Source organism: Bufo bufo, chromosome 10 (assembly GCF_905171765.1).
Source record: "Bufo bufo chromosome 10, aBufBuf1.1, whole genome shotgun sequence".
Taxonomy (NCBI): Eukaryota; Metazoa; Chordata; class Amphibia; order Anura; family Bufonidae; genus Bufo; species Bufo bufo.
The window spans coordinates 62,034,198-62,058,627 of record NC_053398.1 but is presented as its reverse complement, the minus strand read 5'-3'; the positions used below and the strand labels follow the sequence as shown (position 1 = coordinate 62,058,627).

The following is a 24,430-nucleotide window of genomic DNA, read 5'->3' as shown; positions in this document are numbered from 1 at the left end:
CTACTGTGTGTGGTGGAAGTGTATTCAGGTGAGTGAGTCAAATCCAGGGACAAGTTCACACTATACACTGACCTGACCTCACTCAGACCTATAACATTTTTCTTGTCTTAAGCTGTCATCAAATCTGATATTTTCACACTTACAGCCTGTGTGACACAGGTTGCCATCACTAACCTGCTAGCATCTGAGCACCATCTGTATCTATGGGAAGAGCAAGGATACGGCCACACTTGGTGGATCTGCAGCAGAACATCCACAATGTATTTGGCAGATTTTGCTGCAGATTTGCTACAGATTTCATACTTTGCATTGCAAATGGTGAACTCCATAGCGAAAATACGCAACATATACTGTATATGCAGAACTGATTGAGCAAACTCTCTTCAGTGTGAGATCTTTTAAAACCTCATCCACCTTGCTACTGCTAAAAGTTTGGGATTTGACCTGTAGTGTGGATTTTAAATCAATTGATGATGCAGATTTCTACAAATGAAATGCCTTGCTTACTTGTGATTTAAAACCATCAATGAAAAGGCCTCACCTACTATTGCATGTTTGCATTGGCCAACCTGCAGCTTTTTTCCAGGGTCTCTTTAAGTCCCCGATCTGTCTCTGTTTAGGATAGATAATTGTAATGGTGCAAAGCAGAGATCTGCAAATTTCCAAAAATTTATTTTGGGTCCGATTCTGTTGAATTGGTTGTCAGATTTGATTCAGACCAAATAAATTGGACCCGAAAGTGCTCTTAATGCCCTGAAAAGTTGTGTATGACACTCTGGTCTCCTAGGACTATCCAACTGTACAGGGAGTGCAGAATTATTAGGCAAATTGTATTTTTGAGGATTAATTTTATTATTGAACAACAACCATGTTCTCAATGAACCCAAAAAACTCATTAATATCAAAGCTGAATATTTTTGTAGTAGTTTTTAGTTTGTTTTTAGTTTTAGCTATTTTAGGGGGATATCTGTGTGTGCAGGTGACTATTAAGGCTACATTCACACGTCAGTATTTTTCTATAATCCGATTTTCTGTCTGTTTTTTGCGTATCCGTTGTTCCTGAAAATGTTTCCGTATGTCATCCGTATGTCATCCGTTTTTGGCGGATCCGCAAAAAACGGAAACATGTATAAATTTCAATAAGCAAATAAAGTTGTTTGGATTTCTTTAAAAAAATAAATAAAAAATAATTAAAATGTAATTTCCAGGAACGGATTCCGTATAAAACGGATGACATACGGAATGACATCCGTATGTCATCCGTTTTTTGCGGATCCATTGACTTTGTATTGTACCAGGATCCGATTTTTCAGGAAAAGAATAGGACATGTTTTATATTTAAACGGACATGCGGAACGGAACAACGGAAACGGACAGCACACATTGTGCTGTCCGTTTTTTTCCAGGACCCATTGAAAATGAATGGGTCCAGATCTGGTCCAGATCTGTTCCAGAAAAAACGGAACAGATCAGGAAAGAAAAAACGGACGTGTGAATGGACCCTTACTGTGCATAATTATTAGGCAACTTAACAAAAAACAAATATATACCCATTTCAATTATTTATTTTTACCAGTGAAACCAATATAACATCTCAACATTCACAAATATACATTTCTGACATTCAAAAACAAAACAAAAACAAATCAGTGACCAATATAGCCACCTTTCTTTGCAAGGACACTCAAAAGCCTGCCATCCATGGATTCTGTCAGTGTTTTGATCTGTTCACCATCAACATTGCGTGCAGCAGCAACCACAGCCTCCCAGACACTGTTCAGAGAGGTGTACTGTTTTCCCTCCTTGTAAATCTCACATTTGATGATGGACCACAGGTTCTCAATGGGGTTCAGATCAGGTGAACAAGGAGGCCATGTCATTAGATTTTCTTCTTTTATACCCTTTCTTGCCAGCCACGCTGTGGAGTACTTGGACGCGTGTGATGGAGCATTGTCCTGCATGAAAATCATGTTTTTCTTGAAGGATGCAGACTTCTTCCTGTACCACTGCTTGAAGAAGGTGTCTTCCAGAAACTGGCAGTAGGACTGGGAGTTGAGCTTGACTCCATCCTCAACCCGAAAAGGCCCCACAAGCTCATCTTTGATGATACCAGACCAAACCAGTACTCCACCTCCACCTTGCTGGCGTCTGAGTCGGACTGGAGCTCTCTGCCCTTTACCAATCCAGCCACGGGCCCATCCATCTGGCCCATAAAGACTCACTCTCATTTCATCAGTCCATAAAACCTTAGAAAAATCAGTCTTGCGATATTTCTTGGCCCAGTCTTGACGTTTCAGCTTGTGTGTCTTGTTCAGTGGTGGTCGTCTTTCAGCCTTTTCTTACCTTGGCCATGTCTCTGAGTATTGCACACCTTGTGCTTTTGGGCACTCCAGTGATGTTGCAGCTCTGAAATATGGCCAAACTGGTGGCAAGTGGCATCTTGGCAGCTGCACGCTTGACTTTTCTCAGTTCATGGGCAGTTATTTTGCGCCTTGGTTTTTCCACACGCTTCTTGCGACCCTGTTGACTATTTTGAATGAAACGCTTGATTGTTCGATGATCACGCTTCAGAAGCTTTGCAATTTTAAGAGTGCTGCATCCCTCTGCAAGATATCTCACTATTTTTGACTTTTCTGAGCCTGTCAAGTCCTTCTTTTGACCCATTTTGCCAAAGGAAAGGAAGTTGCCTAATAATTATGCACACCTAATATAGGGTGTTGATGTCATTAGACCACACCCCTTCTCATTACAGAGATGCACATCACCTAATATGCTTAATTGGTAGTAGGCTTTCGAGCCTATACAGCTTGGAGTAAGACAACATGCATAAAGAGGATGATGTGGTCAAAATACTCATTTGCCTAATAATTCTGCACGCAGTGTATAGGACTGTATAGGGGATAAGTATTAACTTGGTTGGGCCTCTACTGTTGGGACCCAACTGATCACCAGAACGGTCAGTTCCCGGTCAGGCATGCACTCTATTAATTTCTTTGGGCGTTCCATCGATGGCTGAGATCTAACTCATATTGAACTAAATGGAGTGGCTGTGCACATGACCAGCCGGCTGCTTTGTTCATTTCATGGGGCTCCACGGGAGTCCCCATTCTCCTGATCAGTAAGTAGGACTTTCACTAATCTAATAGTTGTACCACGCCAATTTGGCTATACACCCCTATCTTCTTGATAGAGGATAAGTTCACATAACCTGAATACCCCTTTAATAAATGTGTTCCCACTTTTGATTGATTAATAGAAATTACCTGTGCACTGCAGGAGCTGGTTCCAGTACTCGATACTGATCCATTATCTTATCAAGGAGTTTTTGCTTCTCATGTTTCAACTCTGTCAATTTCTCTCTAGATATCAAAGAAAGGTGAGATCATTACAGTATTTCCACCATTTCCATGTACAAAAAAGTACTTATGAAAACCACGTCAGACAACTTTTATTAAAGTTTTATAAAGTTGAAAACATTTTGTTATAGCTTTTTATAGGGACACTTATGACAGAGTGGGGTATTTTTTAAACTCAATATTCATAGAAAACAATTTTCCCTTTAATCTCAGAAAGGGCTTATTCAATGATTAATATAAAAGTTCTATCACTGCTTAGGAGTGTTTCCTGACTGCTACAGCTCTGTTTCTGTTTTACATCTTCTAAGAAAAGATTAGGCTAGTGGCAGTTGAAGGATGGAACTGAGCATGTGCGTCCATTTCAGTGATGTTACTGAGGTGGATTGATGTAACAGAACGTACATTTAGTGGTAGCACAATCCCTTTAAGGTCTTTGCTGGGAACAGTTAAGACTGTCAGGAGTCTAGACCCCGTGGTAACTAGAAGTGATGTCATTTGACTGACGTATGCATTAAGGGGAACCTCATTTCATGCAGAATTTATAATCAGAAATTAAAATGACCTATATCATTGCTATTTACCCCCTACGTCCTTTCAGTATTCTTTATATGTTCCCCAAAATGGTATGAAAAAAACTACACAAAAAAAGCATCCTCATTCTGTTACATTCTTGGAAAATGAGACAATTTTTATCATGATTTTACAGTTCAACAGTAAAAAATATTTAATAAACTAGACATTTTTGGTATCATCATAATCATAATGACCCGCAGAATAAATATCATAACATTTGTAATGCAAGGTGCATACTGTTGCAAAAAACAATAGTGAATTTACAAATCTTTTCCCATCCCTTCCGCAAAAATGAATAAAGATTAATCAATAAATTATGTGTGCCTCCAAATGGTGGCATTGCCAAAATAATCCCTCATAAAAAGCTATAACATGGGTAAAATGAAAAAAAAAATTATGGTTCTTGGAATGCTGCAAGGAAAAATGTTTAAAAATTGCTGCTTCCTGAAGGGCCAAACTTGACTAGAACGTAACGCTGGTTTCACACAAGCACTTTTCCAGTCCCAGACTGAACAATGACATAATAAAAGAAACCTGTCATCACTTTCTAAGCCTATTTATCCACTCACTTTTCTATAAATACTTATTAATACATGATATTAGAAACAATTCTGAACAACCTATCAGTTCAGAGAAAAACCTAAGATAAATGTTCTCGCCATATATGTAAATGCACCATAGAGGAGTCCTGTCTCCGCCATGCTTCAGAGATGAGCCCAGCGTTCTGACTCTTGGAGTCAGCCATGACCACAAATGAATAAGACACACCTTCTACGATTGCTCATCTCCACCCCTTCTCTTTCAAGTCTTGAAGCTGCGCAGTATACATTATATGATCAGTGTGAGATGAGGAGTAGTGTTGATTGCGAATAATCTAATTGCGAAATTTGGAACTTTGTGAATTTGCGAAGATCTAGAATATAGTGCTATGTCTTCGTAATTGTGAATATTCTAGATTTTTTTTCATCAGTGAGTGAGGTGACTGGTTCTGCACATTCGCAGAATTTGGGAGGTGAGTTCGGGAGGAGGGTAGGATCTCTAGATTCTGTCACTCTTATAAAGGGAGGTGGGCTTAGGAATGGGAAGTGATGAGGTAAGCATTTAATTTACATAACTTGAAAAAAGCGAAAGTGGACTGTAAAAGAAGTACTTGGAGGTGTTTTAGGAAAAAAAAAAACCTAGGATGATTAGGGTGGGGGAGAACTCTCTCAGGACGCTGATAAGTCTTATGGTTAAAAAACGGTCACAGGTTCCCTTTAAAGTGAACGGGCCAATTCAAAGGACTAATCCATTCTGGTCAATGGTTTAACGGAAAAAAAAAAACTGAAGCACATTGAAGGAGACACAGTGAGTATTCTTCAGTTTCGATGACAAAACTTAACAAATGGAATACAATCACGAAAAAAATATAAAAGCAACCTGAGCAAAAGTGTAGGAAACTTGTCAGTTTTTCACTGATATCACTTATCTGAAAGAGACCTAAGGGGTTGAATAAGTATTCCTATCCACATGACATGATATCTTTGGGACCCTCACCTTACTGAGAAAATTGAGGTCCCCGACCCTTGTTCACCAATTCCCTGCCTCCACATTCTCTGTATACGTCAATGGAGAGGTGGCCACTAGTGTTGGGCGAGCATGCTCGGCCGAACACTAATTTTACTTGAGCATCGCGATGCTCGGCACATCGCGGTGTTCGGCCGAATACTGAGTGTGCTCGAGCACGATGCTCGAGTCTCTTCCCCGCACGTTTCTTGGCTGCTACGCAGCCATAAATTTGCAGGTAAGTACTGCCATTCACTGTAATGCCGTAGCCATGTTGGCTACTGGCATTACAGTGATTGGCTGGCCGAAACGCATCATCGGGTGCTACATATGCACCCGATGACAGGTGTTCGGCTCAGTCTTAGTCAGGGAGAGCTGGAGAGCAGAAGGGAGAGATAGTGTAGGGAGTGAAATAGGAATATTTTCGTTTTTATACTTGTTTTAAACACAAAAGTCCTTTTAAGGATTATTGTTGTGTGTGGCAGCAATATATATTTTTAGCGCAACCTGCACTAAATTGCTAAAACTTGTTAGAGACCCAGAAGTTCGTTTAAGGACTATAGTTGTATCTGGCAGCTAAATAGCTTGCAGACAGCGACATTATCTGTGCTACATCTCCTGTGTAATGTGTGCGCAGCCTAAAAATATCTGACATCCAGTGTACTTTTTCCCTAGACGGTGTCCACTGCGGACAGTTACATTACCTCCGCTACATCTCCCGTATAACGTTTGCGTATCCAAAATATCAGTGACATTCAGTCTAATATTTTTGCTGATGGTGGCAGCGACATTACTTGCGCTATAACTCCTGTATAACGTTTGTGCATCCTAAATATCAGTGACATTCAGTGTCATTTTTTATTAGTCTGTTGAAAATGGAGTACAGCACACCATTGTTGCTGGTGCTAGCAAGGACGTGTGAGTCGTAATCCAATAGTAGAAAATTGCAGCACACAGCTTTTTATTTGCCGTTAAGTTACGTTTTAATAGTATTTCATCATATGAAAATTATGATCCAGTGCAATTACAGGATGTGTAGGAAAGTCATATACATTTCCAGATGGCGACAGGACGTTTCGGCCCGTCAGGGCCTTCTTCAGCTGTCTATGATCTAGAGAAAAGTGATATACACTCTGAGCGGTAGGATTCATGAAAATAACATATATAAAAAATAAAATAAATAAACAGAAAAACAGGAATACATATTAAACCAAAAAAGGAACATAAAGGCTAAAATTAAGGGACAGCTTGTTAGAGTACTGGAGTGAACAGAATCGTGTAATATAGAATGGTATTAGTATTGCAATAATGACATAGTAACGTGCCTTGCGGTGGTCTGGTTGTCATGGCAGGTATAGCAACTTAACAGACATCCCCAGGCGATGTTTGTTAAGTTGCTATACCTGCCATGACAACCAGACCACCGCAAGGCACGTTACCATGTCATTATTGCAATACTAATACCATTCTATATTGCACGATTCTGTATATGACTTTCCTACACATCCTGTAATTGCACTGGATCATGATTTTCATATGATGAAATACTATTAAAATGTAACTTAACGGCAAATAAAAAGCTGTGTGCTGCAATTTACTACTATTGTAATTTTTTATTAGGCGGTGGTGACAGCGACATTACTTGCGCTATACTTCCTGTTTAATGTGTGCGCATCCTAAATATCAGTGACATTCATTCAGTGTAATTTTTTTTTAGGTGGTGGTGACAGCTACATTACTTGTGCTATACCTCCTGTTTAATGTGTGCGCATCCTAAAAATATCTGTGACATTCTGTGTACTTTATTTCGGCATACACTTTCAAAACCTGCACTACTGTACGTGTGACATACTTGCAAGCATATATACTATTTAATATGCGCAAGGCGAGCAGTAAGGGACAGGGAAGTGGCCGTGCTGCTGATGGTGCCCGCAGAGTCCTTGGCCCTGGGCGTGGTGAAACTGTGCCTGCTGCCAGAGCACAAGAAACATACTCATCCACGATACCTAGCTTCATGTCCAAGTTTGCAGGGTGGCGCAGGACACCACTATCGAAGTCAGACCAGTGCGACCAGGTGGTCGGTTGGATTGCAACAGACAATGCTTCCAGTCGGTTAGGCACCACCCTGTGTTCCACAAAGTCCAGTCTCAGTAGCCAAGAGTCTGGTCAACAGAATCCTCACCCTGATACTCCTTCCACCCACAATGAAGAGTCTTGGCAAACAAGTCATCCATTGGCCTATGTGTAGTACATGTGCAGAGTATTATAGGCCAGGCAATTCCCCCTCTGGGTTTCTGGGAAAGCTATTCAGCAAAGCTTTCCTAAGCCTACTTGATGCTAGCACCTGTAAGATGTGCTACTTTTCACCATTCCTTAATTTGGACCTCTCGCCAAGCACGCTTGAGGAGGGACATGAGGAGATCTTGTGCCCTGATTCCCAAACTCTGGAGCATCAACAGTCAGAAGAAGATGACAGTGGGGAACGGCAATTAGTGTTTCACGAGGTGGATGATGATGATGAGACACAGTTTCCAATAAGTCAACCGCAATTAGTGTCTCAAGAGGTTCATGATGAGGATGAGACACAGCTGTCAATAACTGAGGTTGTTGTTAGGTCAACAAGTCAGGAGGATGACCAGAGTGAGGAAGTGGAAAAGGAGGTGCTGGACGATGAAGTCACTGACCCAACCTGGGAAGGTGGCAAGCTGAGCGAGGGCAGCAGTACAGAGGGGGAGGTATCCGCAGCACCGCAACAGGCTGGAAGAGGCAGTGGGGTGGCAAAAGGGAGAAGGTCGGCCACACCAAACAGGCCCGCAACTGTTCCCCAGAGCAGCCCCCTGAGGCAATCTCCCTTCCCAAGGGGTAGGTGCCCCGCAGTCTGGCACTTTTTTGAGGAAAGTGCGGATGATAAAAAAAATTGGCATTTGCAACCTATGCCGTACCAAAATGAGCGTGAACACTAGCAACCTCACCACCATCACCGCCACATGGCATCAAAGCACCCTAATAGGAGGGCCGAACACCTGGGTCCACAACCAGCCTCTGCGGGTCACACCACTGCCTCCTCTTCCCTTGTGTTACATGCTGGCCAATCCCCTGTCCAAGACGCAGGCCCGGGTGCCTCCCGCCATGCACCTGGACCTTCGCAAGCACCATCAGCTAACACATCCAGTTCTGTGTCCCAGCGCAGCGAACAGATGTCTATACCCCAGGCCTTTGAACGAAAGCGCAAATACCCAGCCACCCACCCACAGACCATAGCACTAAATGCGCACCTTTCCAAATTGCTGGCCCTGGAAATGTTGACATTTAGTCTTGTGGACACTGAGGCTTTCCGCAGCCTGATGGCGGCGGCTGTCCCGTGGTACTCTGTCCCCAGCCACCAATATTTTCCAAGGTGTGCAGTCCCAGCCTTACACCAGCAGGTGTCCCGTAACATCACCCGTGCCCTGACCAACGCAGTAATTGGGAAGATCCACTTAAAGACTGACACATGGACAAGTGCTTTTGGCCAGGGATGCTACATTTCCCTGACGGCACACTGGGTGAACATTGCGGAGGCCAGGAGTGAGTTGTACCCTGGGATGGCACAGGTGCTGCCGACACCCAGGATTGCGGGCCCTACTTTCATCAGGGTTTCCGCTGCCACCTACGTTAGTGGCTGAAACCCCCCCCCCTTCTCCTCCTCCGCTTCCTCCTCATCCACTTCCACCTCAGAATTATCCTCTTGCAGCACCAGTCAGCCATTAGTCAGTTGCTGGAAGCTGTGTAGCACAGCAGTGGAAAAGCGTCAACAGGCCGTGCTTAAGCTGATCTGCTTGACAAAAAGCACACCACCACAGAGCTGTGGCAGGGGATTAGAGACCAGACTGAGCTGTGGCTCTCGCCACTCAAACTAGAACCAGGCATGGTTGTGTTTGATAATGGCCATAACTTGGTGGCAGCTTTGGAGCTCAGGAAGCTCACACATCCCATGCCTAGCCCACGTATTCAACTTAGTGGTTCAGCGGTTTCTCAAAACAAACCCCAATTTTCCTGAGCTACTGGTGAAGGTGCACCGCAGGTGTGCCCATTTCTGCAAATCATCGACAGCTTCCGCCAGTCTGGCAACGCTGCAGCAGCACTTGCAATTGCCAGCTCACCGACTGTTGTGCAACGTGAGCACGCGCTGGAACTCGACGTTCCACATGTTGGCCAGGCTTTGTGAGCAGCAGAGGGCAGTAGTGGAATACCAGCTGCAACAAGGTCGTCATCTTTCCAGTCAGCTTCCGCTCTTCACAAACGAAGAGTGGGCATTGATGTCTGACCTCTGTGAGGTTTTATGCAACTTTGAGGAATCAACACAGATAATGAGCGGCGATAACGGTATTATCAGCGTAACCATCCCACTTCTGTATCTACTCAAACGTTCGCTGCTCACAATTAAGGACGACGCTTTGCATGTGGAAAAGGTGGAAATGGGGGAAGAAAGTACACAGGGTGATAGCCAGACCACCCTCAGTTCGTCTTCTCAGCGTGAATTGGATGATAAGGAGGAGGAGCAGGAGACTGTTGCCTCCGCTACAGAGGGTAGTACCCATGGAAGTTTTATTCCATCTGTTCAGCATGGCTGGGTAGAAGAGGAGGGAGAGGATGAGGAGATTGAGAGTCATCCTCCTGATGAGGACAGCGAAGTCTTGTCTATTGGGACTCTGGCACACATGGCTAACTTTATGTTAGACTGCCTTTCCCGTGCCCCTCGCGTTGTACGAATTTTGGCCAACACCGATTACTGGTTGTTCACCCTTCTCGACCCCCGCTACAAAGAGAACTTCTTTTCTCTCATTCCTGTGGTGGAGAGAATGACAAAATGGTTCAATACCAGAAGGTTCTTGTGGAAAAAATGCTCCAAAAATCTTCAGCTAACAACGCTGGCTGCAGAGTACGTGGTTCCTTGGCCAACCGAGGAGGGGAGACGAGGGGAACACACAGCAGTCCCAACAGAGGCAGAGCAACACTCTCCAAGGCCGTGGACAGTTTTATGACACCCCGCCAGCACCCTCAACCTGATCAGCAGCCTAGTGTCACAAGGAGGGAAACACTTTGGAAGATGGTGAAGGAGTACGTAGCAGACTGTGTCAGCGTCCTCAGTGATCCCTCTGTGCCTTACAACTATTTGGTGTCAAAGCTGTACACGTGGCACGAACTGGTGCTCTACGCCTTGGAGGTGCTGGCCCAACCTGCCGACAGTGTTTTGTCAGAGCGTGTATTTAGTACTGCTGGTGGCATAATAACTGATAAGCGCATCCGCCTGTCAACTGAAAATGGTGACCGGTTGACTCTTATAAAAATGTACAAGAGCTGGGGATTGCCCCTGACTTCTCTACTCCACCAGAGGAAAAAAGCTGAGCACTCTAAATGTGGCTTTTATGGTGTATTGAATACATTGTATTCCCATGCACCCCTTCCACCACTAAAAAGGGTATATGGTTCAATCTCCCTTTTCTCGTCGTCCTCCTCCTCCATCATATCAACATGCTTATTAGGCTGCCCTCGCTCCTAATGTTTTAGAGGATCAGCTCAGCAGCAGGCCCTCACCCATAATGTTTTTGAGGGTCAACCATAATGTTTTTGAGGGTCAGCTCAGCAGCAGACCCTCACCCCTAAATTTTTAGATGGTCAGCTGTCACGGCCATGGTCAAGGTCGTGACTCCTGTAACCGCATGCAGTTGCCTGCGGTCTTGGTGTTGTTGTCAATCACAGGTGAGGGCTATAGTATGTTGCCTCACCTGTGGTTGCCGCTGGCAACATTGTGTATGTGGCAGCAGAGCAGCCTGAGCGGTGCTAGGCAGCTTGCTGCAGTAGGCATGCGGTTGCACCTGGCAACCTCTCTTTATAGGTGTGCCTTTTATCGGTGTGCACGGGGTGTTATATTGTGCACTTCCCCTTTAAGTTGTTGTTTTCCCTTCCCTGGTGTTGGAAGGGTTAACTTCCTTCCTAGTGTGTGTGTGCACTGGGTGTGTCTGACTGTGGGTGTGGCTAATTGGCCCTATAAAGCCTCAGTGGAAGGCAGTAGTCAGAAAGGGTGCTTCAGCCATGCTTGCTGGAGACATCCTCCTGCTTATTTACCATCTGCCAGTGAGGGCCACCCTGGTTGTCATAAACATTATGTCTGGTGTTAGTTTATGGTTTATTTGTTATTGCAGCATATGGTTTACTGGGTTCCCGTGTGATGTCTGTTGTGTGCTATGTCCTTTATGTTGGTTGTTGATAGCAGCACTTGCACGTGGGTTCCAGGTTGTGTGTCTGTGGCAGGTAAGTGTGGAACTAGTCTCACTTACCTGTCATTGCCATATGTCTGTTTATGTTCCCCCTTTCTATGTATCTTGGCCAGTGAGACTCCTGTTCCTCCGTGTCTAGGAGGAACGGGTCGTCTTACCCTGCTCCTAGTCCAGGGCCACCCTGAGGGCGAGCAGGAATATCAGGTTCCGGAGTATGAGCCCTCCTACCTTCATGGTTGGCTCATACGGATAGGAGACAGGGTCAGAGTTAGGGATGTGTAGGAGGTGACCAGCTCCCTAATTCTCTGTCCTGGCCTTGCAGCGACTCCAACTGCTGATACCGCACGGCTGAGGGTTTTCCCCATCCTCAGCCGTGACATCAGCTCGGCAGCAGGCCCTCACCCACAACATTTTTTAGATGGTCAGCTCAGCAGCAGGCCCTCACCCCTAATGTTTTACAGGGTCACCAGCAGGCCATCAACCATAATTTTTCAAGGGTGTGTATGATGCCCTCCTTTATGTGTACTAAAGGGTGTATTGGAGTGCCGGTTCCTTGTAATTTTTGGCAGCCCTTTCCCTTAGTGCATAGGCTTTATGAGTGTAGTCCTACTACCTGAACAATTGTACCACAATGTAAATGAGGCCCTCCTTTATGTAATATACAGGTTGTATCAGAGTGCCTCTTGTAATTTTTGGCAGCACTTATACTTTATATACAAGTAAATATACAGGAAAGTATGTTTCCTAACAATTTTTCTTCTAAAATCGATTTTATCTTCGGTTTGGTGCGTATTATTGTCAGTCTGTAACATCGTTCCAGGCAGCGACGTGGGAGTCCAAGATGCATCCAGACATCCTCCCCATGCTGTTCCCGAACCATTTCAGTGGTGTTTCCATCAATTTCTGACCTTTTCCAATGAACCAGACACCCTCCCCTCAGAGCAGGGGGTGCCTGGTTTAATGCTCTGGTTCTCCCATTGACTTCCATTGTGCTCGAGTGTTCGGTAGAGTACTCGAGCATCCCGAGGTGTTCTACTCGAGCACCCGAGCACTTTGGTGCTTGACCAACACTAGTGGCCACACAGGTGTGCTGCCAGTCTATTGCCTATGTATTTGTTCTTCTATGACCAAGGGATGTATACCCCTGTTGTAGGAATGTAATTCTTGGTGACAGCAGGAGTTGTTTTCTGTCCTCACCGTCTGAATAAACAAGGATGTATTGTAGGGACTGGCTGTAAATGATGGACTTTTTAATGTGTTTTGGATGAAAGTTGTCCCATCTAAGATATGCCAGAAACAGGGGTATGCATCTGTTGGTCATAGAATAACAAATACATAGAGCCATGAGGATTCCAAGAAGCAGCCTCTTGGAGTACAGACAAAAAGGAGGACATCAACAGGGTGCCTTTAGTGGTCATGTATAGCCCCCAAATGAACATCCTAAACAAAAGTGCAGCAGACCTCCAACCCATATTCAATAAAGACAAAATCTAAAAAAATATTTCTGGAGTTACCTCTTCTAGCATACAAGCAACCATCAAACTTGAGGAATCTCAGGAGTGCCCTATCAACTCCATCACAGACAGGCACTTTTCCATGCAACCAGAAAAAATGTAACACCTGCACACATGTCTTATCCACAAATCAGTCCGTATACCGAACACCCAACAGACCTATAACATCACGGACACCTTCTCATGTGAATCCTCCAATGGGGTTTTTATGATACTCTCTACAAGGTGTCCTAATGGAAGAATTTCTATTGGGGAGACTGTACAGAAACTGTGATCACAGATTCAATATAAACCATAAGGCCGATACAACTGTGGGAATCCAATTCTCTGGACCAGGACACTCCATGGAGTGAAGGTTTTAATTCTCAACGGAAATTTTAAGAATATAAGAGACAGGAAAACTTGGGAATTTAAAATGATAACTACATTCAAGGCATTATATGATAGACAGAATCTCACCCCTGGTTTTATGACCCACTATTTAGACAAAAATTTAGACAAAATTCATGCCTCCCTCAGTTCGACTCCCAATCAGTAATCTACATTGTCTCCGCTGATCATGTTCACTTGTTGCTCGGCCTTATCTTAATTATGCATTACACCATGTACATGTTTTGCTGTAACATCCTATAAGTGTTGTCTTCCATTTGTAATCTTGTCTGAAGAAGGAGCCTTTGTGCTCTGAAAGCTTGCAGTGATTTTTTTTTTCTGGTTAGTCTATAAAGGTATCACTCCCTTAATACTTTTGTTTTGATTAATGCAGAGGTATTCAACATTACATAGAGGCACATTTATTATGTTTTAGACGCCGGTCTTAATAAAGCCCCGCACTGGTGGTGGATCTGTCGCAGTAATGTAGAGGTGCCGGCCTCTTCATAACTTCGGTGGATCCACCTCTGCTTCTAAATGTAAGACAGCAACCTTGCTGTCTTACATTTAGACCTTTTTCTATGCCTGAAACAGGCATAGAAAATGATAAATGAGATGGGCCTGCGGGCCCCGTCCACGTCACACCCACTTTTTTAGACCTGGCATGAGCGTGAAAAAGTCGCAGATTGCGGCTCAACTAACCATTAGCAAAAATAAGCCAAGAGGCTAATTACCCAAACTTGACCCAGATAGTCTTACTCTATAAAACATAACATTTACTGATTACAATTAAAATCACTGTGTGAGGGGAAAAGGAATTCAAAATAGCTGTATACAGTCCGTGTGCTAATGGTATTCGTGTAATACTGGAATGGTAGCTTGCAGGGATGTGCACTTAATTCACTGGCAACTGAAATCTCACTAAGGATATTATAAACACCATAAACTGGTTACATATCCACTGACACTGCTAGCTACACTGAACTGGAAACAGACACCTAAAACCTACTAACTGCCCTCGACATGTTTCACCAGATAAACTGGCTTCATCAGGGGTTTGGGCAGCAATGAGGGAAAGCGTTGCTGACAGGATATAAATGGCCCACTAATCCATATTGACACACGCCTAATCCAATACACTATCAGAGCGTCCGGTGTCCAAAATGATGGACCAGTGAATCCACCTATAATGTCATTCAGAAAGGGGATCTGTCCCTTAGCATTCAGCTAATGGGGGTGTAAAGGGGAAGTGTCTTGGATGACACGATGTGCACCGAAATGATGCGCATAGACTTGTGGTCAACGTACCTTAGTCCCACAGTCGAGGCAAGGCCAGGACTCGACACTGATCCCGGATGTGGTGGAGTACTGTGCATGTCCTGCGCAGGTATTGATGCGCAAGGACTTGAATACTACATGCCAGCATTTTTTCTAATGCCTAGCGACTACCCAGCGCAAGAGAAATGCCCAAGGGCATCGTCACAACTAAACGACAGAGCTAATGTGCCTTCAACTGGATCAGTAATGGACATAAGTGATATAAATGGATTTAATGATGATAGATATTGTACATTAGGGGTCACAGGGATTAAAGGACAATAAAGTACTATACTGCCATTTGCTACAATATCGTGATATTATTGTTTATTTACAGTTGATCCACCAAATTATGGTGTGGGCCAAAGAGGACATAAGGTAAGTATATCTCAACTGAAAAAAATGTATATATACTACTTCCAAGGACACAGAAGACAACATGCAAACAGATGTACTCTAAAGACAGAAAGTAGATGAACCTTTTGGTACCCATTCAGACTAAAGAATAAATATGAGTACCCGTGGGCCATATATTAGCAATGCAATCATCGCTCACTTATTGTCACTGTGGGAAGTGGGGGAAACCCCCACCGTACAATGTAGGGAAAATAAGGTAGCAGCTAGGCCTGGAAACAGGGAAAAGGGAACTGGTAACCAACTAAGCATCCCTAAATCCTATCCCTGACCTCCTGACTGTATGAGCCTCCCTTGATGGTAGGTCAGCTCATACTCTCAAACCTGGGCCCTACTGACCCTAACGGCCCCTGCAATATGGTGTCAGAAGGTGGAGACAACCGATTCCTCCACGACACAGAGGAACCGGAGTCTCCAACAGGCCTAGCAACAAAGGGGAATAAAGCAGCCAGCAGTGGACGACACGACAGGTAAGTGCCCAGAGGCAGAAAACACCACTGCCAACAGGACCAACATGGACACCTACCTGACACAGCTGCAACAGAAACTCAAGCAGTCCACACTGCTACCACTGGATCCTGGAAATGCGCATAGGCCCAAACACACACACCAGGCAGGACCCAGCACAAACAACAAACACAGAACCCAGTAGAAACAACCTGGACCACCATGAGGCATGAACCATGGCGGCACCAGGCCGAGCTGCTTGTAGTTCCCCCTCCGGGGAACTCCAGGGACCCCCTTCAGAGGTAAGGACATACAAAGGATATGTCTGGCACCCATGCTGACCTGAAACACCAAACAGGCCAGACATGAAACACCAAACCAGACATAACAACAAACCCCAAACATAAACACACACCAAACATACAAAAAGTGAGGTAGGGTAACAGCAACAGACACAAAGGGGTGACATCAGAAGACATCAGGTGACATCGATGTTCCATAAGGTGGCCCCTTAAGGACTGGGCACATGGAAAAGCACCAGCTCCTCAAGACACTGAAGACAATCTGACCTCAGGCTCACAACTCAGAACAATAAGAGCCAAGAGGCCACACCCAGCTCCACCTTGCACACACATTAACCCCATACACACCAGAAAACGGAAGGGAAACAGCCTTAAAGGGAAAGTGCACACGCATGCATAACAAACACGCTGCCACCGGCAACCATCATGTGTGGCGAAAGTGTCACGGCAAACTACCACCAAGCCATGACACTTATACTGTCAAATAATAAACTGTTGGGACAGGATCTTCAGCATTCATAAAAATGATGTATAGGTGAAGCCCTCATTTAGGCCTTTTGGACTGAGGCTATCCAGCCTATAGATCCACTTTGTTTCTTCTTATAACATGACTCTATCCAGATTTCCCTTTCTAATTTGCAACATTCGCTGAGCTTTCATCCTCTGCCACTCAGAAGGGGTATCCCTATAGGCCAGTACATCAGGGCCCATAGAAATTGCACTGATGATTCCAGTTTCATCAAAGAAAGTGAAAATTTATACCAACGGTTTACACAAAGAGGATACCCTAAGAAAGTATTACACAAGGCCTTTGCTCGTGCAAAGGTCACAAAACGGTCTGACCTGCTATGTGACAAGGGACATATCATCTATTCACAGGCTATCAGATGTATAAGTACGTATGATGCCCAAAGCTCCAAAGTATACCAAATTCTTAACAAACATTGGCACATCCTTCAGACTGACAATGACTTACAGGAATGATCACTACACGTCCAAGTATTACCTATCGTAGAGGCAAGAACTTAAAAGACACTCTTGTGCATAGTGTCTTCACTTCAGAACATCCTCCAAGCACATGGCTCAGGTCCAAGACGGTGGGCACCCATCCATGTGGTAGGTGCTCATTTTGTCAGTTCATTAAGAGAACAAAGATGTTCATCAATCCAGTTGACAATAAGGAATATCACATTCAAGAATTTATCAATTGTCAGACGATAGGCATCATTTATATTGCTCAATGACCCTGTCCCAAAATTTATGTGGGCAAGACAATGCAAGAGTTCAGACGCCGCATTTGCCAGCGTCAGCAGTATTAATACCAAAGCAGATACTGCTATATCTAAGCACGTGAGACACTTTAATGATGGTAACCCCAGTTGCCTGAAATTTTGGGGTGTAAAAAGTCCCTTGGGGTGAGAAAGGGAAATCTGAAAAAAGTCCTGTTACAAGAAGAAACAAAGTAGATTTATAGGCTGGATAGCCTCAGTCCAAAAGGCCTAAATGAGGGCTTCACCTATACATCATTTTTATGAACGCTGAAGATCCTGTCCCAACAGTTTATTATTTGACAGTATAAGTGAGCGATGATTGCGTTGCTAATATATGGCCCATTGGTACTCATATTTATATATATTGTCACCAATATGAGTTTTTTTTTTTCAGTTGAGATATACTTACATTGTGTCCTCTTTGATATCTGGCCCCCACCAGAATTTGGTGGATCAATTGTAAATAAATAATATCATAATATTGTAGCAAATGGCAGTATAGTACTTTATTGTCCTTTAATCCCTGTGACCCCTAATGTACAGTCGTGGCCAAAAGTTTTGAGAATTACATAAATATTGGAAATTGGAAAAGCTGCTGCTTAAGTTTTTATAATAGCAATTTGCATATACTCCAGAATGTTATGAAGAGTGATCAGATTAATTGCATAGTCCTTCTTTGCCATGAAAATTAACTTAATCCCAAAAAAAAACTTTCCACTGCATTTCATTGCTGTCATTAAAGGACCTGCTGAGATCATTTCAGTAATCGTCTTGTTAACTCAGGTGAGAATGTTGACGAGCACAAGGCTGGAGATCATTATGTCAGGCTGATTGGGTTAAAAAGGCAGACTTGACATGTTAAAAGGAGGGTGATGCTTAAAATCATTGTTCTTCCATTGTTAACCATGGTGACCTGCAAAGAAACGCGTGCAGCCATCATTGCGTTGCATAAAAATGGCTTCACAGGCAAGGATATTGTGGCTACTAAGATTGCACCTCAATCAACAATTTATAGGATCATCAAGAACTTCAAGGAAAGAGGTTCAATTCTTGTTAAGAAGACTTCAGGGCGTCCAAGAAAGTCCAGCAAGCGCCAGGATCGTCTCCTTAAGAGGATTCAGCTGCGGGATCGGAGTGCCACCAGTGCAGAGCTTGCTCAGGAATGGCAGCAGGCAGGTGTGAGTGCATCTGCACGCACAGTGAGGCGAAGACTTTTGGAAGATGGCCTGGTGTCAAGAAGGGCAGCAAAGAAGCCACTTCTCTCCAAAAAAAACATCAGGGACAGATTGATCTTCTGCAGAAAGTATGGTGAATGGACTGCTGAGAACTGGGGCAAAGTCATATTCTCCGATGAAGCCTCTTTCCGATTGTTTGGGGCATCTGGAAAAAGACTTGTCCGGAGAAGAAAAGGTGAGCACTACCATCAGTCCTGTGTCATGCCAACAGTAAAGCATCCTGAGACCATTCATGTGTGGGGTTGCTTCTCATCCAAGGGAGTGGGCTCACTCACAATTTTTACCAAAAACACAGCCATTAATAAAGAATGGTACCAAAACACCCTCCAACAGCAACTTCTTCCAACAATCCAACAACAGTTTGGTGAAGAACAATGCATTTTCCAGCACAATGGAGCACCGTGCCATAAGGCAAAAGTGATAACTAAGTGGCTCGGGGACCAAAACGTTGACATTTTGGGTCCATGGCCTGGAAACTCCCCAGATCTTAATCCCATTGAGAATTTGTGGTCAATCCTCAAGAGGCGGGTGGACAAACAAAAACCCACTAATTCTGACAAACTCCAAGAAGTGATTATGAAAGAATGGGTTGCTATCAGTCAGGAATTGGCCCAGAAGTTGATTGAGAGCATGCCCAGTCGAATTGCAGAGGTCCTAAAAAAGAAGGGCCAACACTGCAAATACTGACTCTTTGCATAAATGTCATGTATTTGTCGATAAAAGCCTTTGAAACGTATGAAGTGCGTGTAATTATATTTTACTACATCACAGAAACAACTGAAACAAAGATCTAAAAGCAGTTTAGCAGCAAACTTTGTGAAAACTAATATTTGTGTCATTCTCAAAACTTTTGGCCACGACTGTACAATATCCATCATCATTAAATCCATTTATATCACTTATGTCCATTACTGATCCAGTTGAAGGCAAATTAGCTCTGTCATTCAGTTGTGACGATGCCCTTGGGCATTTCTCTTGCGCCAGGTAGTCACCAGGCATTAGAAAGAATGCCGGCTTGTAGTATTCAAGTCCCTCCGCATCAATACCTGCGCAGGACATGCGCAGTACTGCAGCACATCCGGGATCAGTGTCGAGTCCTGGCGCTGCCTCGACTGTGGAAATGAGACACGTTGACCACAAGTCTACGCGCATCATTTCGGTGCACATCGTGTCATCCAAGACACTTCCCCTTTACACCACCATTGGCTGAATGCTAAGGGGCAGATCCCCTTTCTGAATGACATTATAGGTCAGGGGTACTCAACTGGCGGACCGCGGTCCAAATACGGACCGCGGCCGCCAGTTGTCCGGACCCCGGCCATCCTTCAGAGCGCTGCTCCTCTCCTGCACACAGTGCCGTGCAGGAGGAGGAGCTTACCGGCGCACTTCCACCTGTCCCACAGCGCAGTGAGACAAGCCTCCACATGTAGCGCTCCTCCTCCTGCACACTCTGGCAGCTCTGCTCAATACAGCGGCGGGGCACAGGAGCTGATAGTTCTCAGCAGCGCAGGAGGAGTCTCTCCCTCCCCCCTGTGCTGCTGCTGTCCCCGCCGCTGCCAATAAGAAGAGACAGGAGGAGGAGGGGAGGGGCTGTGGCCACTGCGCCACCAATGAAGAAAACTGACCTGTAATACAAATACAGGAGGCGGGTGCCGGAATCAAATAGCCGACACCCGACCTCTGTGACAGGGAGCTGCGATCAGCTGCAGTTGAGTTAACCCTTCAGGTGCGGTACCTGAGGGGTTAATTGTAGCTGATCGCAGCCCCCTGTCACAAAGGTTGGGTGCCGGCTATTTGATTCCAGCACCCGCCTCCTGTATTTGTATAAGAAACGTTGGTGGCACAGTGCGCCCCCCCCCCCCCAGTATAAGAAACATTGGTGGCGCAGTGCGCCCCCCCCTAGTATAAGAAACATTGGTGGCACAGTGCGCCCCCCCCCTTAGTATAAGAAACATTGGTGGCGCAGTGCGCCCCCCCCCTTCCCCATTATAATAAACATTGGTGGCTCATTGGGAAGTGCCAATGAGGGTTAAAAATAATAAAAGAAAATTAACTCACCTCCTCCAGTTGATCGCGTAACTGCCGGTCTCCAGTTCTTACTTCTTTCTTCAGGACCTGTGGTGACGTCACTGAGCTCATCACATGGCCCAATACCATGGTGATGGATCATGTGATGAGCTCAGTGATGTAACCACAGGTCCTGAAGAAAGAAGTAAGAACTGGAGACCGGCAGTTACGCGATCAACTGGAGGAGGTGAGTAAATTATTTTTTAACCCTCATTGGCACTGCCCACTGCGCCACCAATGTTTATTATTTTGGGGGGGGGGCGCACTGCGCCACCAATGTTTATTATACTGGGGTGATGGGGGGGCGCACTGCGCCACCAATGTTTATTATACTGGGGTGATGGGGGGGCGCACTGCGCCACCAATGTTTATTATACTGGGGTGATGGGGGGGCGCACTGCGCCACCAATGTTTATTATTTTGAGGGGGGGCGCACTGCGCCACCAATGTTTATTATTTTTAGGGGGGGCGCACTGCGCCACCAATGTTTATTATATTGGGAGGCACACTGCGCCACCAATGTTTATTATATTGGGAGGCACACTGCGCCACCAATGTTTATTATATTGAGGGGGGGCGCACTGCGCCACCAATGTTTATTATACTGGGGTGATGGGGGGGCACACTGCGCCACCAATGTTTATTATACTGGGGTGATGGGGGGGCGCACTGCGCCACCAATGTTTATTATTTTGAGGGGGGGCGCACTGCGCCACCAATGTTTATTATATTGAGGGGGGGCGCACTGCGCCACCAATGTTTATTATATTGAGGGGGGGCGCACTGCGCCACCAATGTTTATTATATTGAGGGGGGGCGCACTGCGCCACCAATGTTTATTATATCGGGGTGATGGGGGGGCGCACTGCGCCACCAATGTTTATTATTTTGAGCGGGGGCGCACTGCGCCACCAATGTTTATTATATTGAGGGGGCCGCCAGACGAAAAAGTCGGACATGTAGTACTTTTAGTCTGGCGGCCTCTCACCGTGCTGCGCCGTAACTCTGCCCCCATCCCCATTATAGTCGATGGGCACAGAGCAGCGGCACGGCGAAGTAGTGGCAAGATGGATCTGACAGGGTGAGCAGCCTGTCGGATCCGTCCTGCTGCAAGTGTGAAAGTACCCTTACTAATGAGCGCTTCCATCATGGAACGCCCATTAGTACAGCCTTTACCTCCACCGCTACTTGTGCTAGTAAAAAAATATATATATTACGACGGTACCTCCACCTCCATTTGCTCACGCTGTGGAGAACACTCCCTGCTGACTAGAAGCTCAGGACAGGACCTACAAGACGCCATCACGTTAGAGCACCGGTCCTGAGCTTGCAGTCAGCAGCGAATGTTCACCGCAGCCAGGTGAATGCAAATTATTATTTTTTTTTTTGCAAAAGCAGAGAAGGGGGGCACTAATGGGGGCAATACTCTTACTGGGGGCACTAATGGGGACATTATTCTTAATGGGGCACTAATGTGGCCATTACTAATTCTGGGACTTACCCGGGGCGCTCCACTATAACGTCAGAGCGCCCCACGCGCATGTATCACATGATCGCATGGCATCTTTACTGTTGGCGTTCAGCTCGGACCTTCACCTGACTGCAGACCCTGGTATGTGGACCCTTAATAAAACTAGTTGAGTACCCCTGTTATAGGTGAATACACGGGTCCATCATTTTGGACACAGCACGCTCCGATAGTGTATTGGATTAGGCATGTGTCAATATGGATTAGTGGGCCATTTATATCCTGTCAGCAACGCTTTCCCTCATTGCTGCCCAAACCCCTGATGAAGCCAGTTTAGCTGGTGAAACATGTCTGGAGCAGTTAGTAGGTTTTAAGTGTCTGTTTCCAGTTCAGTGTAGCTAGCAGTGTCAGTGGATATGTAACCAGTTTATGGTGTTTATTTTATCCTTCAGTTGCCAGTGAATTAAGTGGTGACACTCACTCCTATTCAGTGTCCACTAACAAGTGGCAACATTGTCTTGGTAGTATTGGAGGGACAGTGCACATCCCTGCAAGCTACCATTCCAGTATTACACGAATACCATTAGCACACGGACTGTATACAGCTATGTTTAATTCCTTTCCACTCACACAGTAATTTTAATTGTAATCAGTAAAGGTTATGTTTTATATAGTAAGTGTAAGAGTGATGTCACAATTGCTCACCTGAAATTAGGAATCGTCTAGGCCTGGAAGGAGTCCAATGGCTGAGACAATCTGGATCTCTGTAGTAGCGGAGGCAAGCAGTGTCTAATAACAGTCCGGGTTGGTAACAGGTAAACACAGCAGTTAGGATAAGGCAGAAACGTGGTCAGGTAACAATCCAAATTCGGTACACGAGTAAACACAGCAGTTTAGGATAAGGCAGAAGCGTGGTCAGGTAACAATCCAAATTCGTACACGAGTAAACACAGCAGTTTAGGATAAGGCACAGGAGCTAGATAGAGGCAGGAAGCACAATAATCTGGCAAGGAGGAAGTGACAAGGTCTGGTTTATATAGGTAGTTCCAAGCTGTGGTTGATTAGGCTAAACAAACAGAGATTGTCCAAGACTAGGAAACTATAGACTAGGTTCAGGAATTGAGCTGTCCTGAGTAGCCGGTAGCTCAGTGAGCAAGGCTACTACCTGGGAGACAGGAGTTTCCTGGTTCGATTTCTGACAGTACTCCCCCTCTTCCAGGATGACCTCCGGGCATCCCCGAGACTGGTTTATCAGGACATTGCCGATGAAATTCTTTGGTGAGTCTAGGAGCATGAATATTTTCTTCTGGTTCCCAAGAATTTTTGATTAAGTACTGTAGCTTATTCCGATGGATTCTGGAGTCCAAGATCTTTTCAACTATAAATTAATCTTCACCATGCACGTTTACTGGTGGAGGAGGAGGCAAATGGCAGCCTGGAAAAGTATTTTCAAAAATGGTTTCAAGAGAGAACAATGAAAAACAGGATGTATCTTTATAGACTCTGGAAGTTTTAAATCGAAAGGTGACTTCATTAATTTGAGCAGAAATTTGAAATGAATATATTTCTGGCCCAATTTTGGAGAAGGTACTTTCAGTTTTAGATTCTTTGTGGAAAGCCACACTTTGTCTGCTATATGAAAAACAGGAGTTGATTTCCGATGCTTATCTGCGGCTTGTTTGAATCGTCTTTGAACATCGTGCAAATTTTCAACAATCTTTTCTTGAACCTTCTGTAATGTTGTCAAACGTTCGGTTACTGCTAGAAGAGTAGTTGTGATTGGTAAATCTGGAATGAAAACTGGATGAAGGCCAGTATTGGCATAAAAAGGACTATGAGAAGTTGAGCTATACTCAGAGTTATTGTATGCAAACTCAGCCGTGGGGAGATAGTCCACCCAATTATCTTGCAGATAAGTTATGAAGCATCAAAGGTATTGTTCAAGAGTCTGATTAGTTCTTTTAGTTTGTCCATTAGATTGAGGATGAAAGGCAGATGACAAATTTATTCCTATCCCCAAGGCAGAGCAAAAGCTTTTCCAGAATTTAGAAGTGAGTTGTACACCTCGATCCGATACCACTTTGTCAGGGATCCCATGTAATCAAAATATTTCCCGAATCATAAGTTCAGCAGTTTCTTTTGCAGTTGGTATTCCATTAGTGGGAATAAAATGGACCATCTTTGTAAGACGGTCTACGACAACCAGGATGGTGTTCATTCCCTTAGAAAGAGGTCGATAAACCACAAAATCTATTGAGACTGAGCGCCAAGGGCGAGAAGAGAACAGGAAGT

At 44.7% G+C, this 24,430-nt stretch overlaps 1 protein-coding gene across 1 annotated transcript in view; it reads right to left on the bottom strand.

The window, feature by feature from the left end:
- Positions 1–24,430, bottom strand: part of CCDC88B (coiled-coil domain containing 88B) — a 264,648-nt gene that overhangs the window by 46,286 nt on the left and 193,932 nt on the right. The window contains exon 18 of the mRNA XM_040409106.1: positions 3,264–3,359. Within this exon, the coding sequence (XP_040265040.1) occupies positions 3,264–3,359 (96 nt within the window). The remainder of the gene's footprint in view (positions 1–3,263; positions 3,360–24,430) is intronic.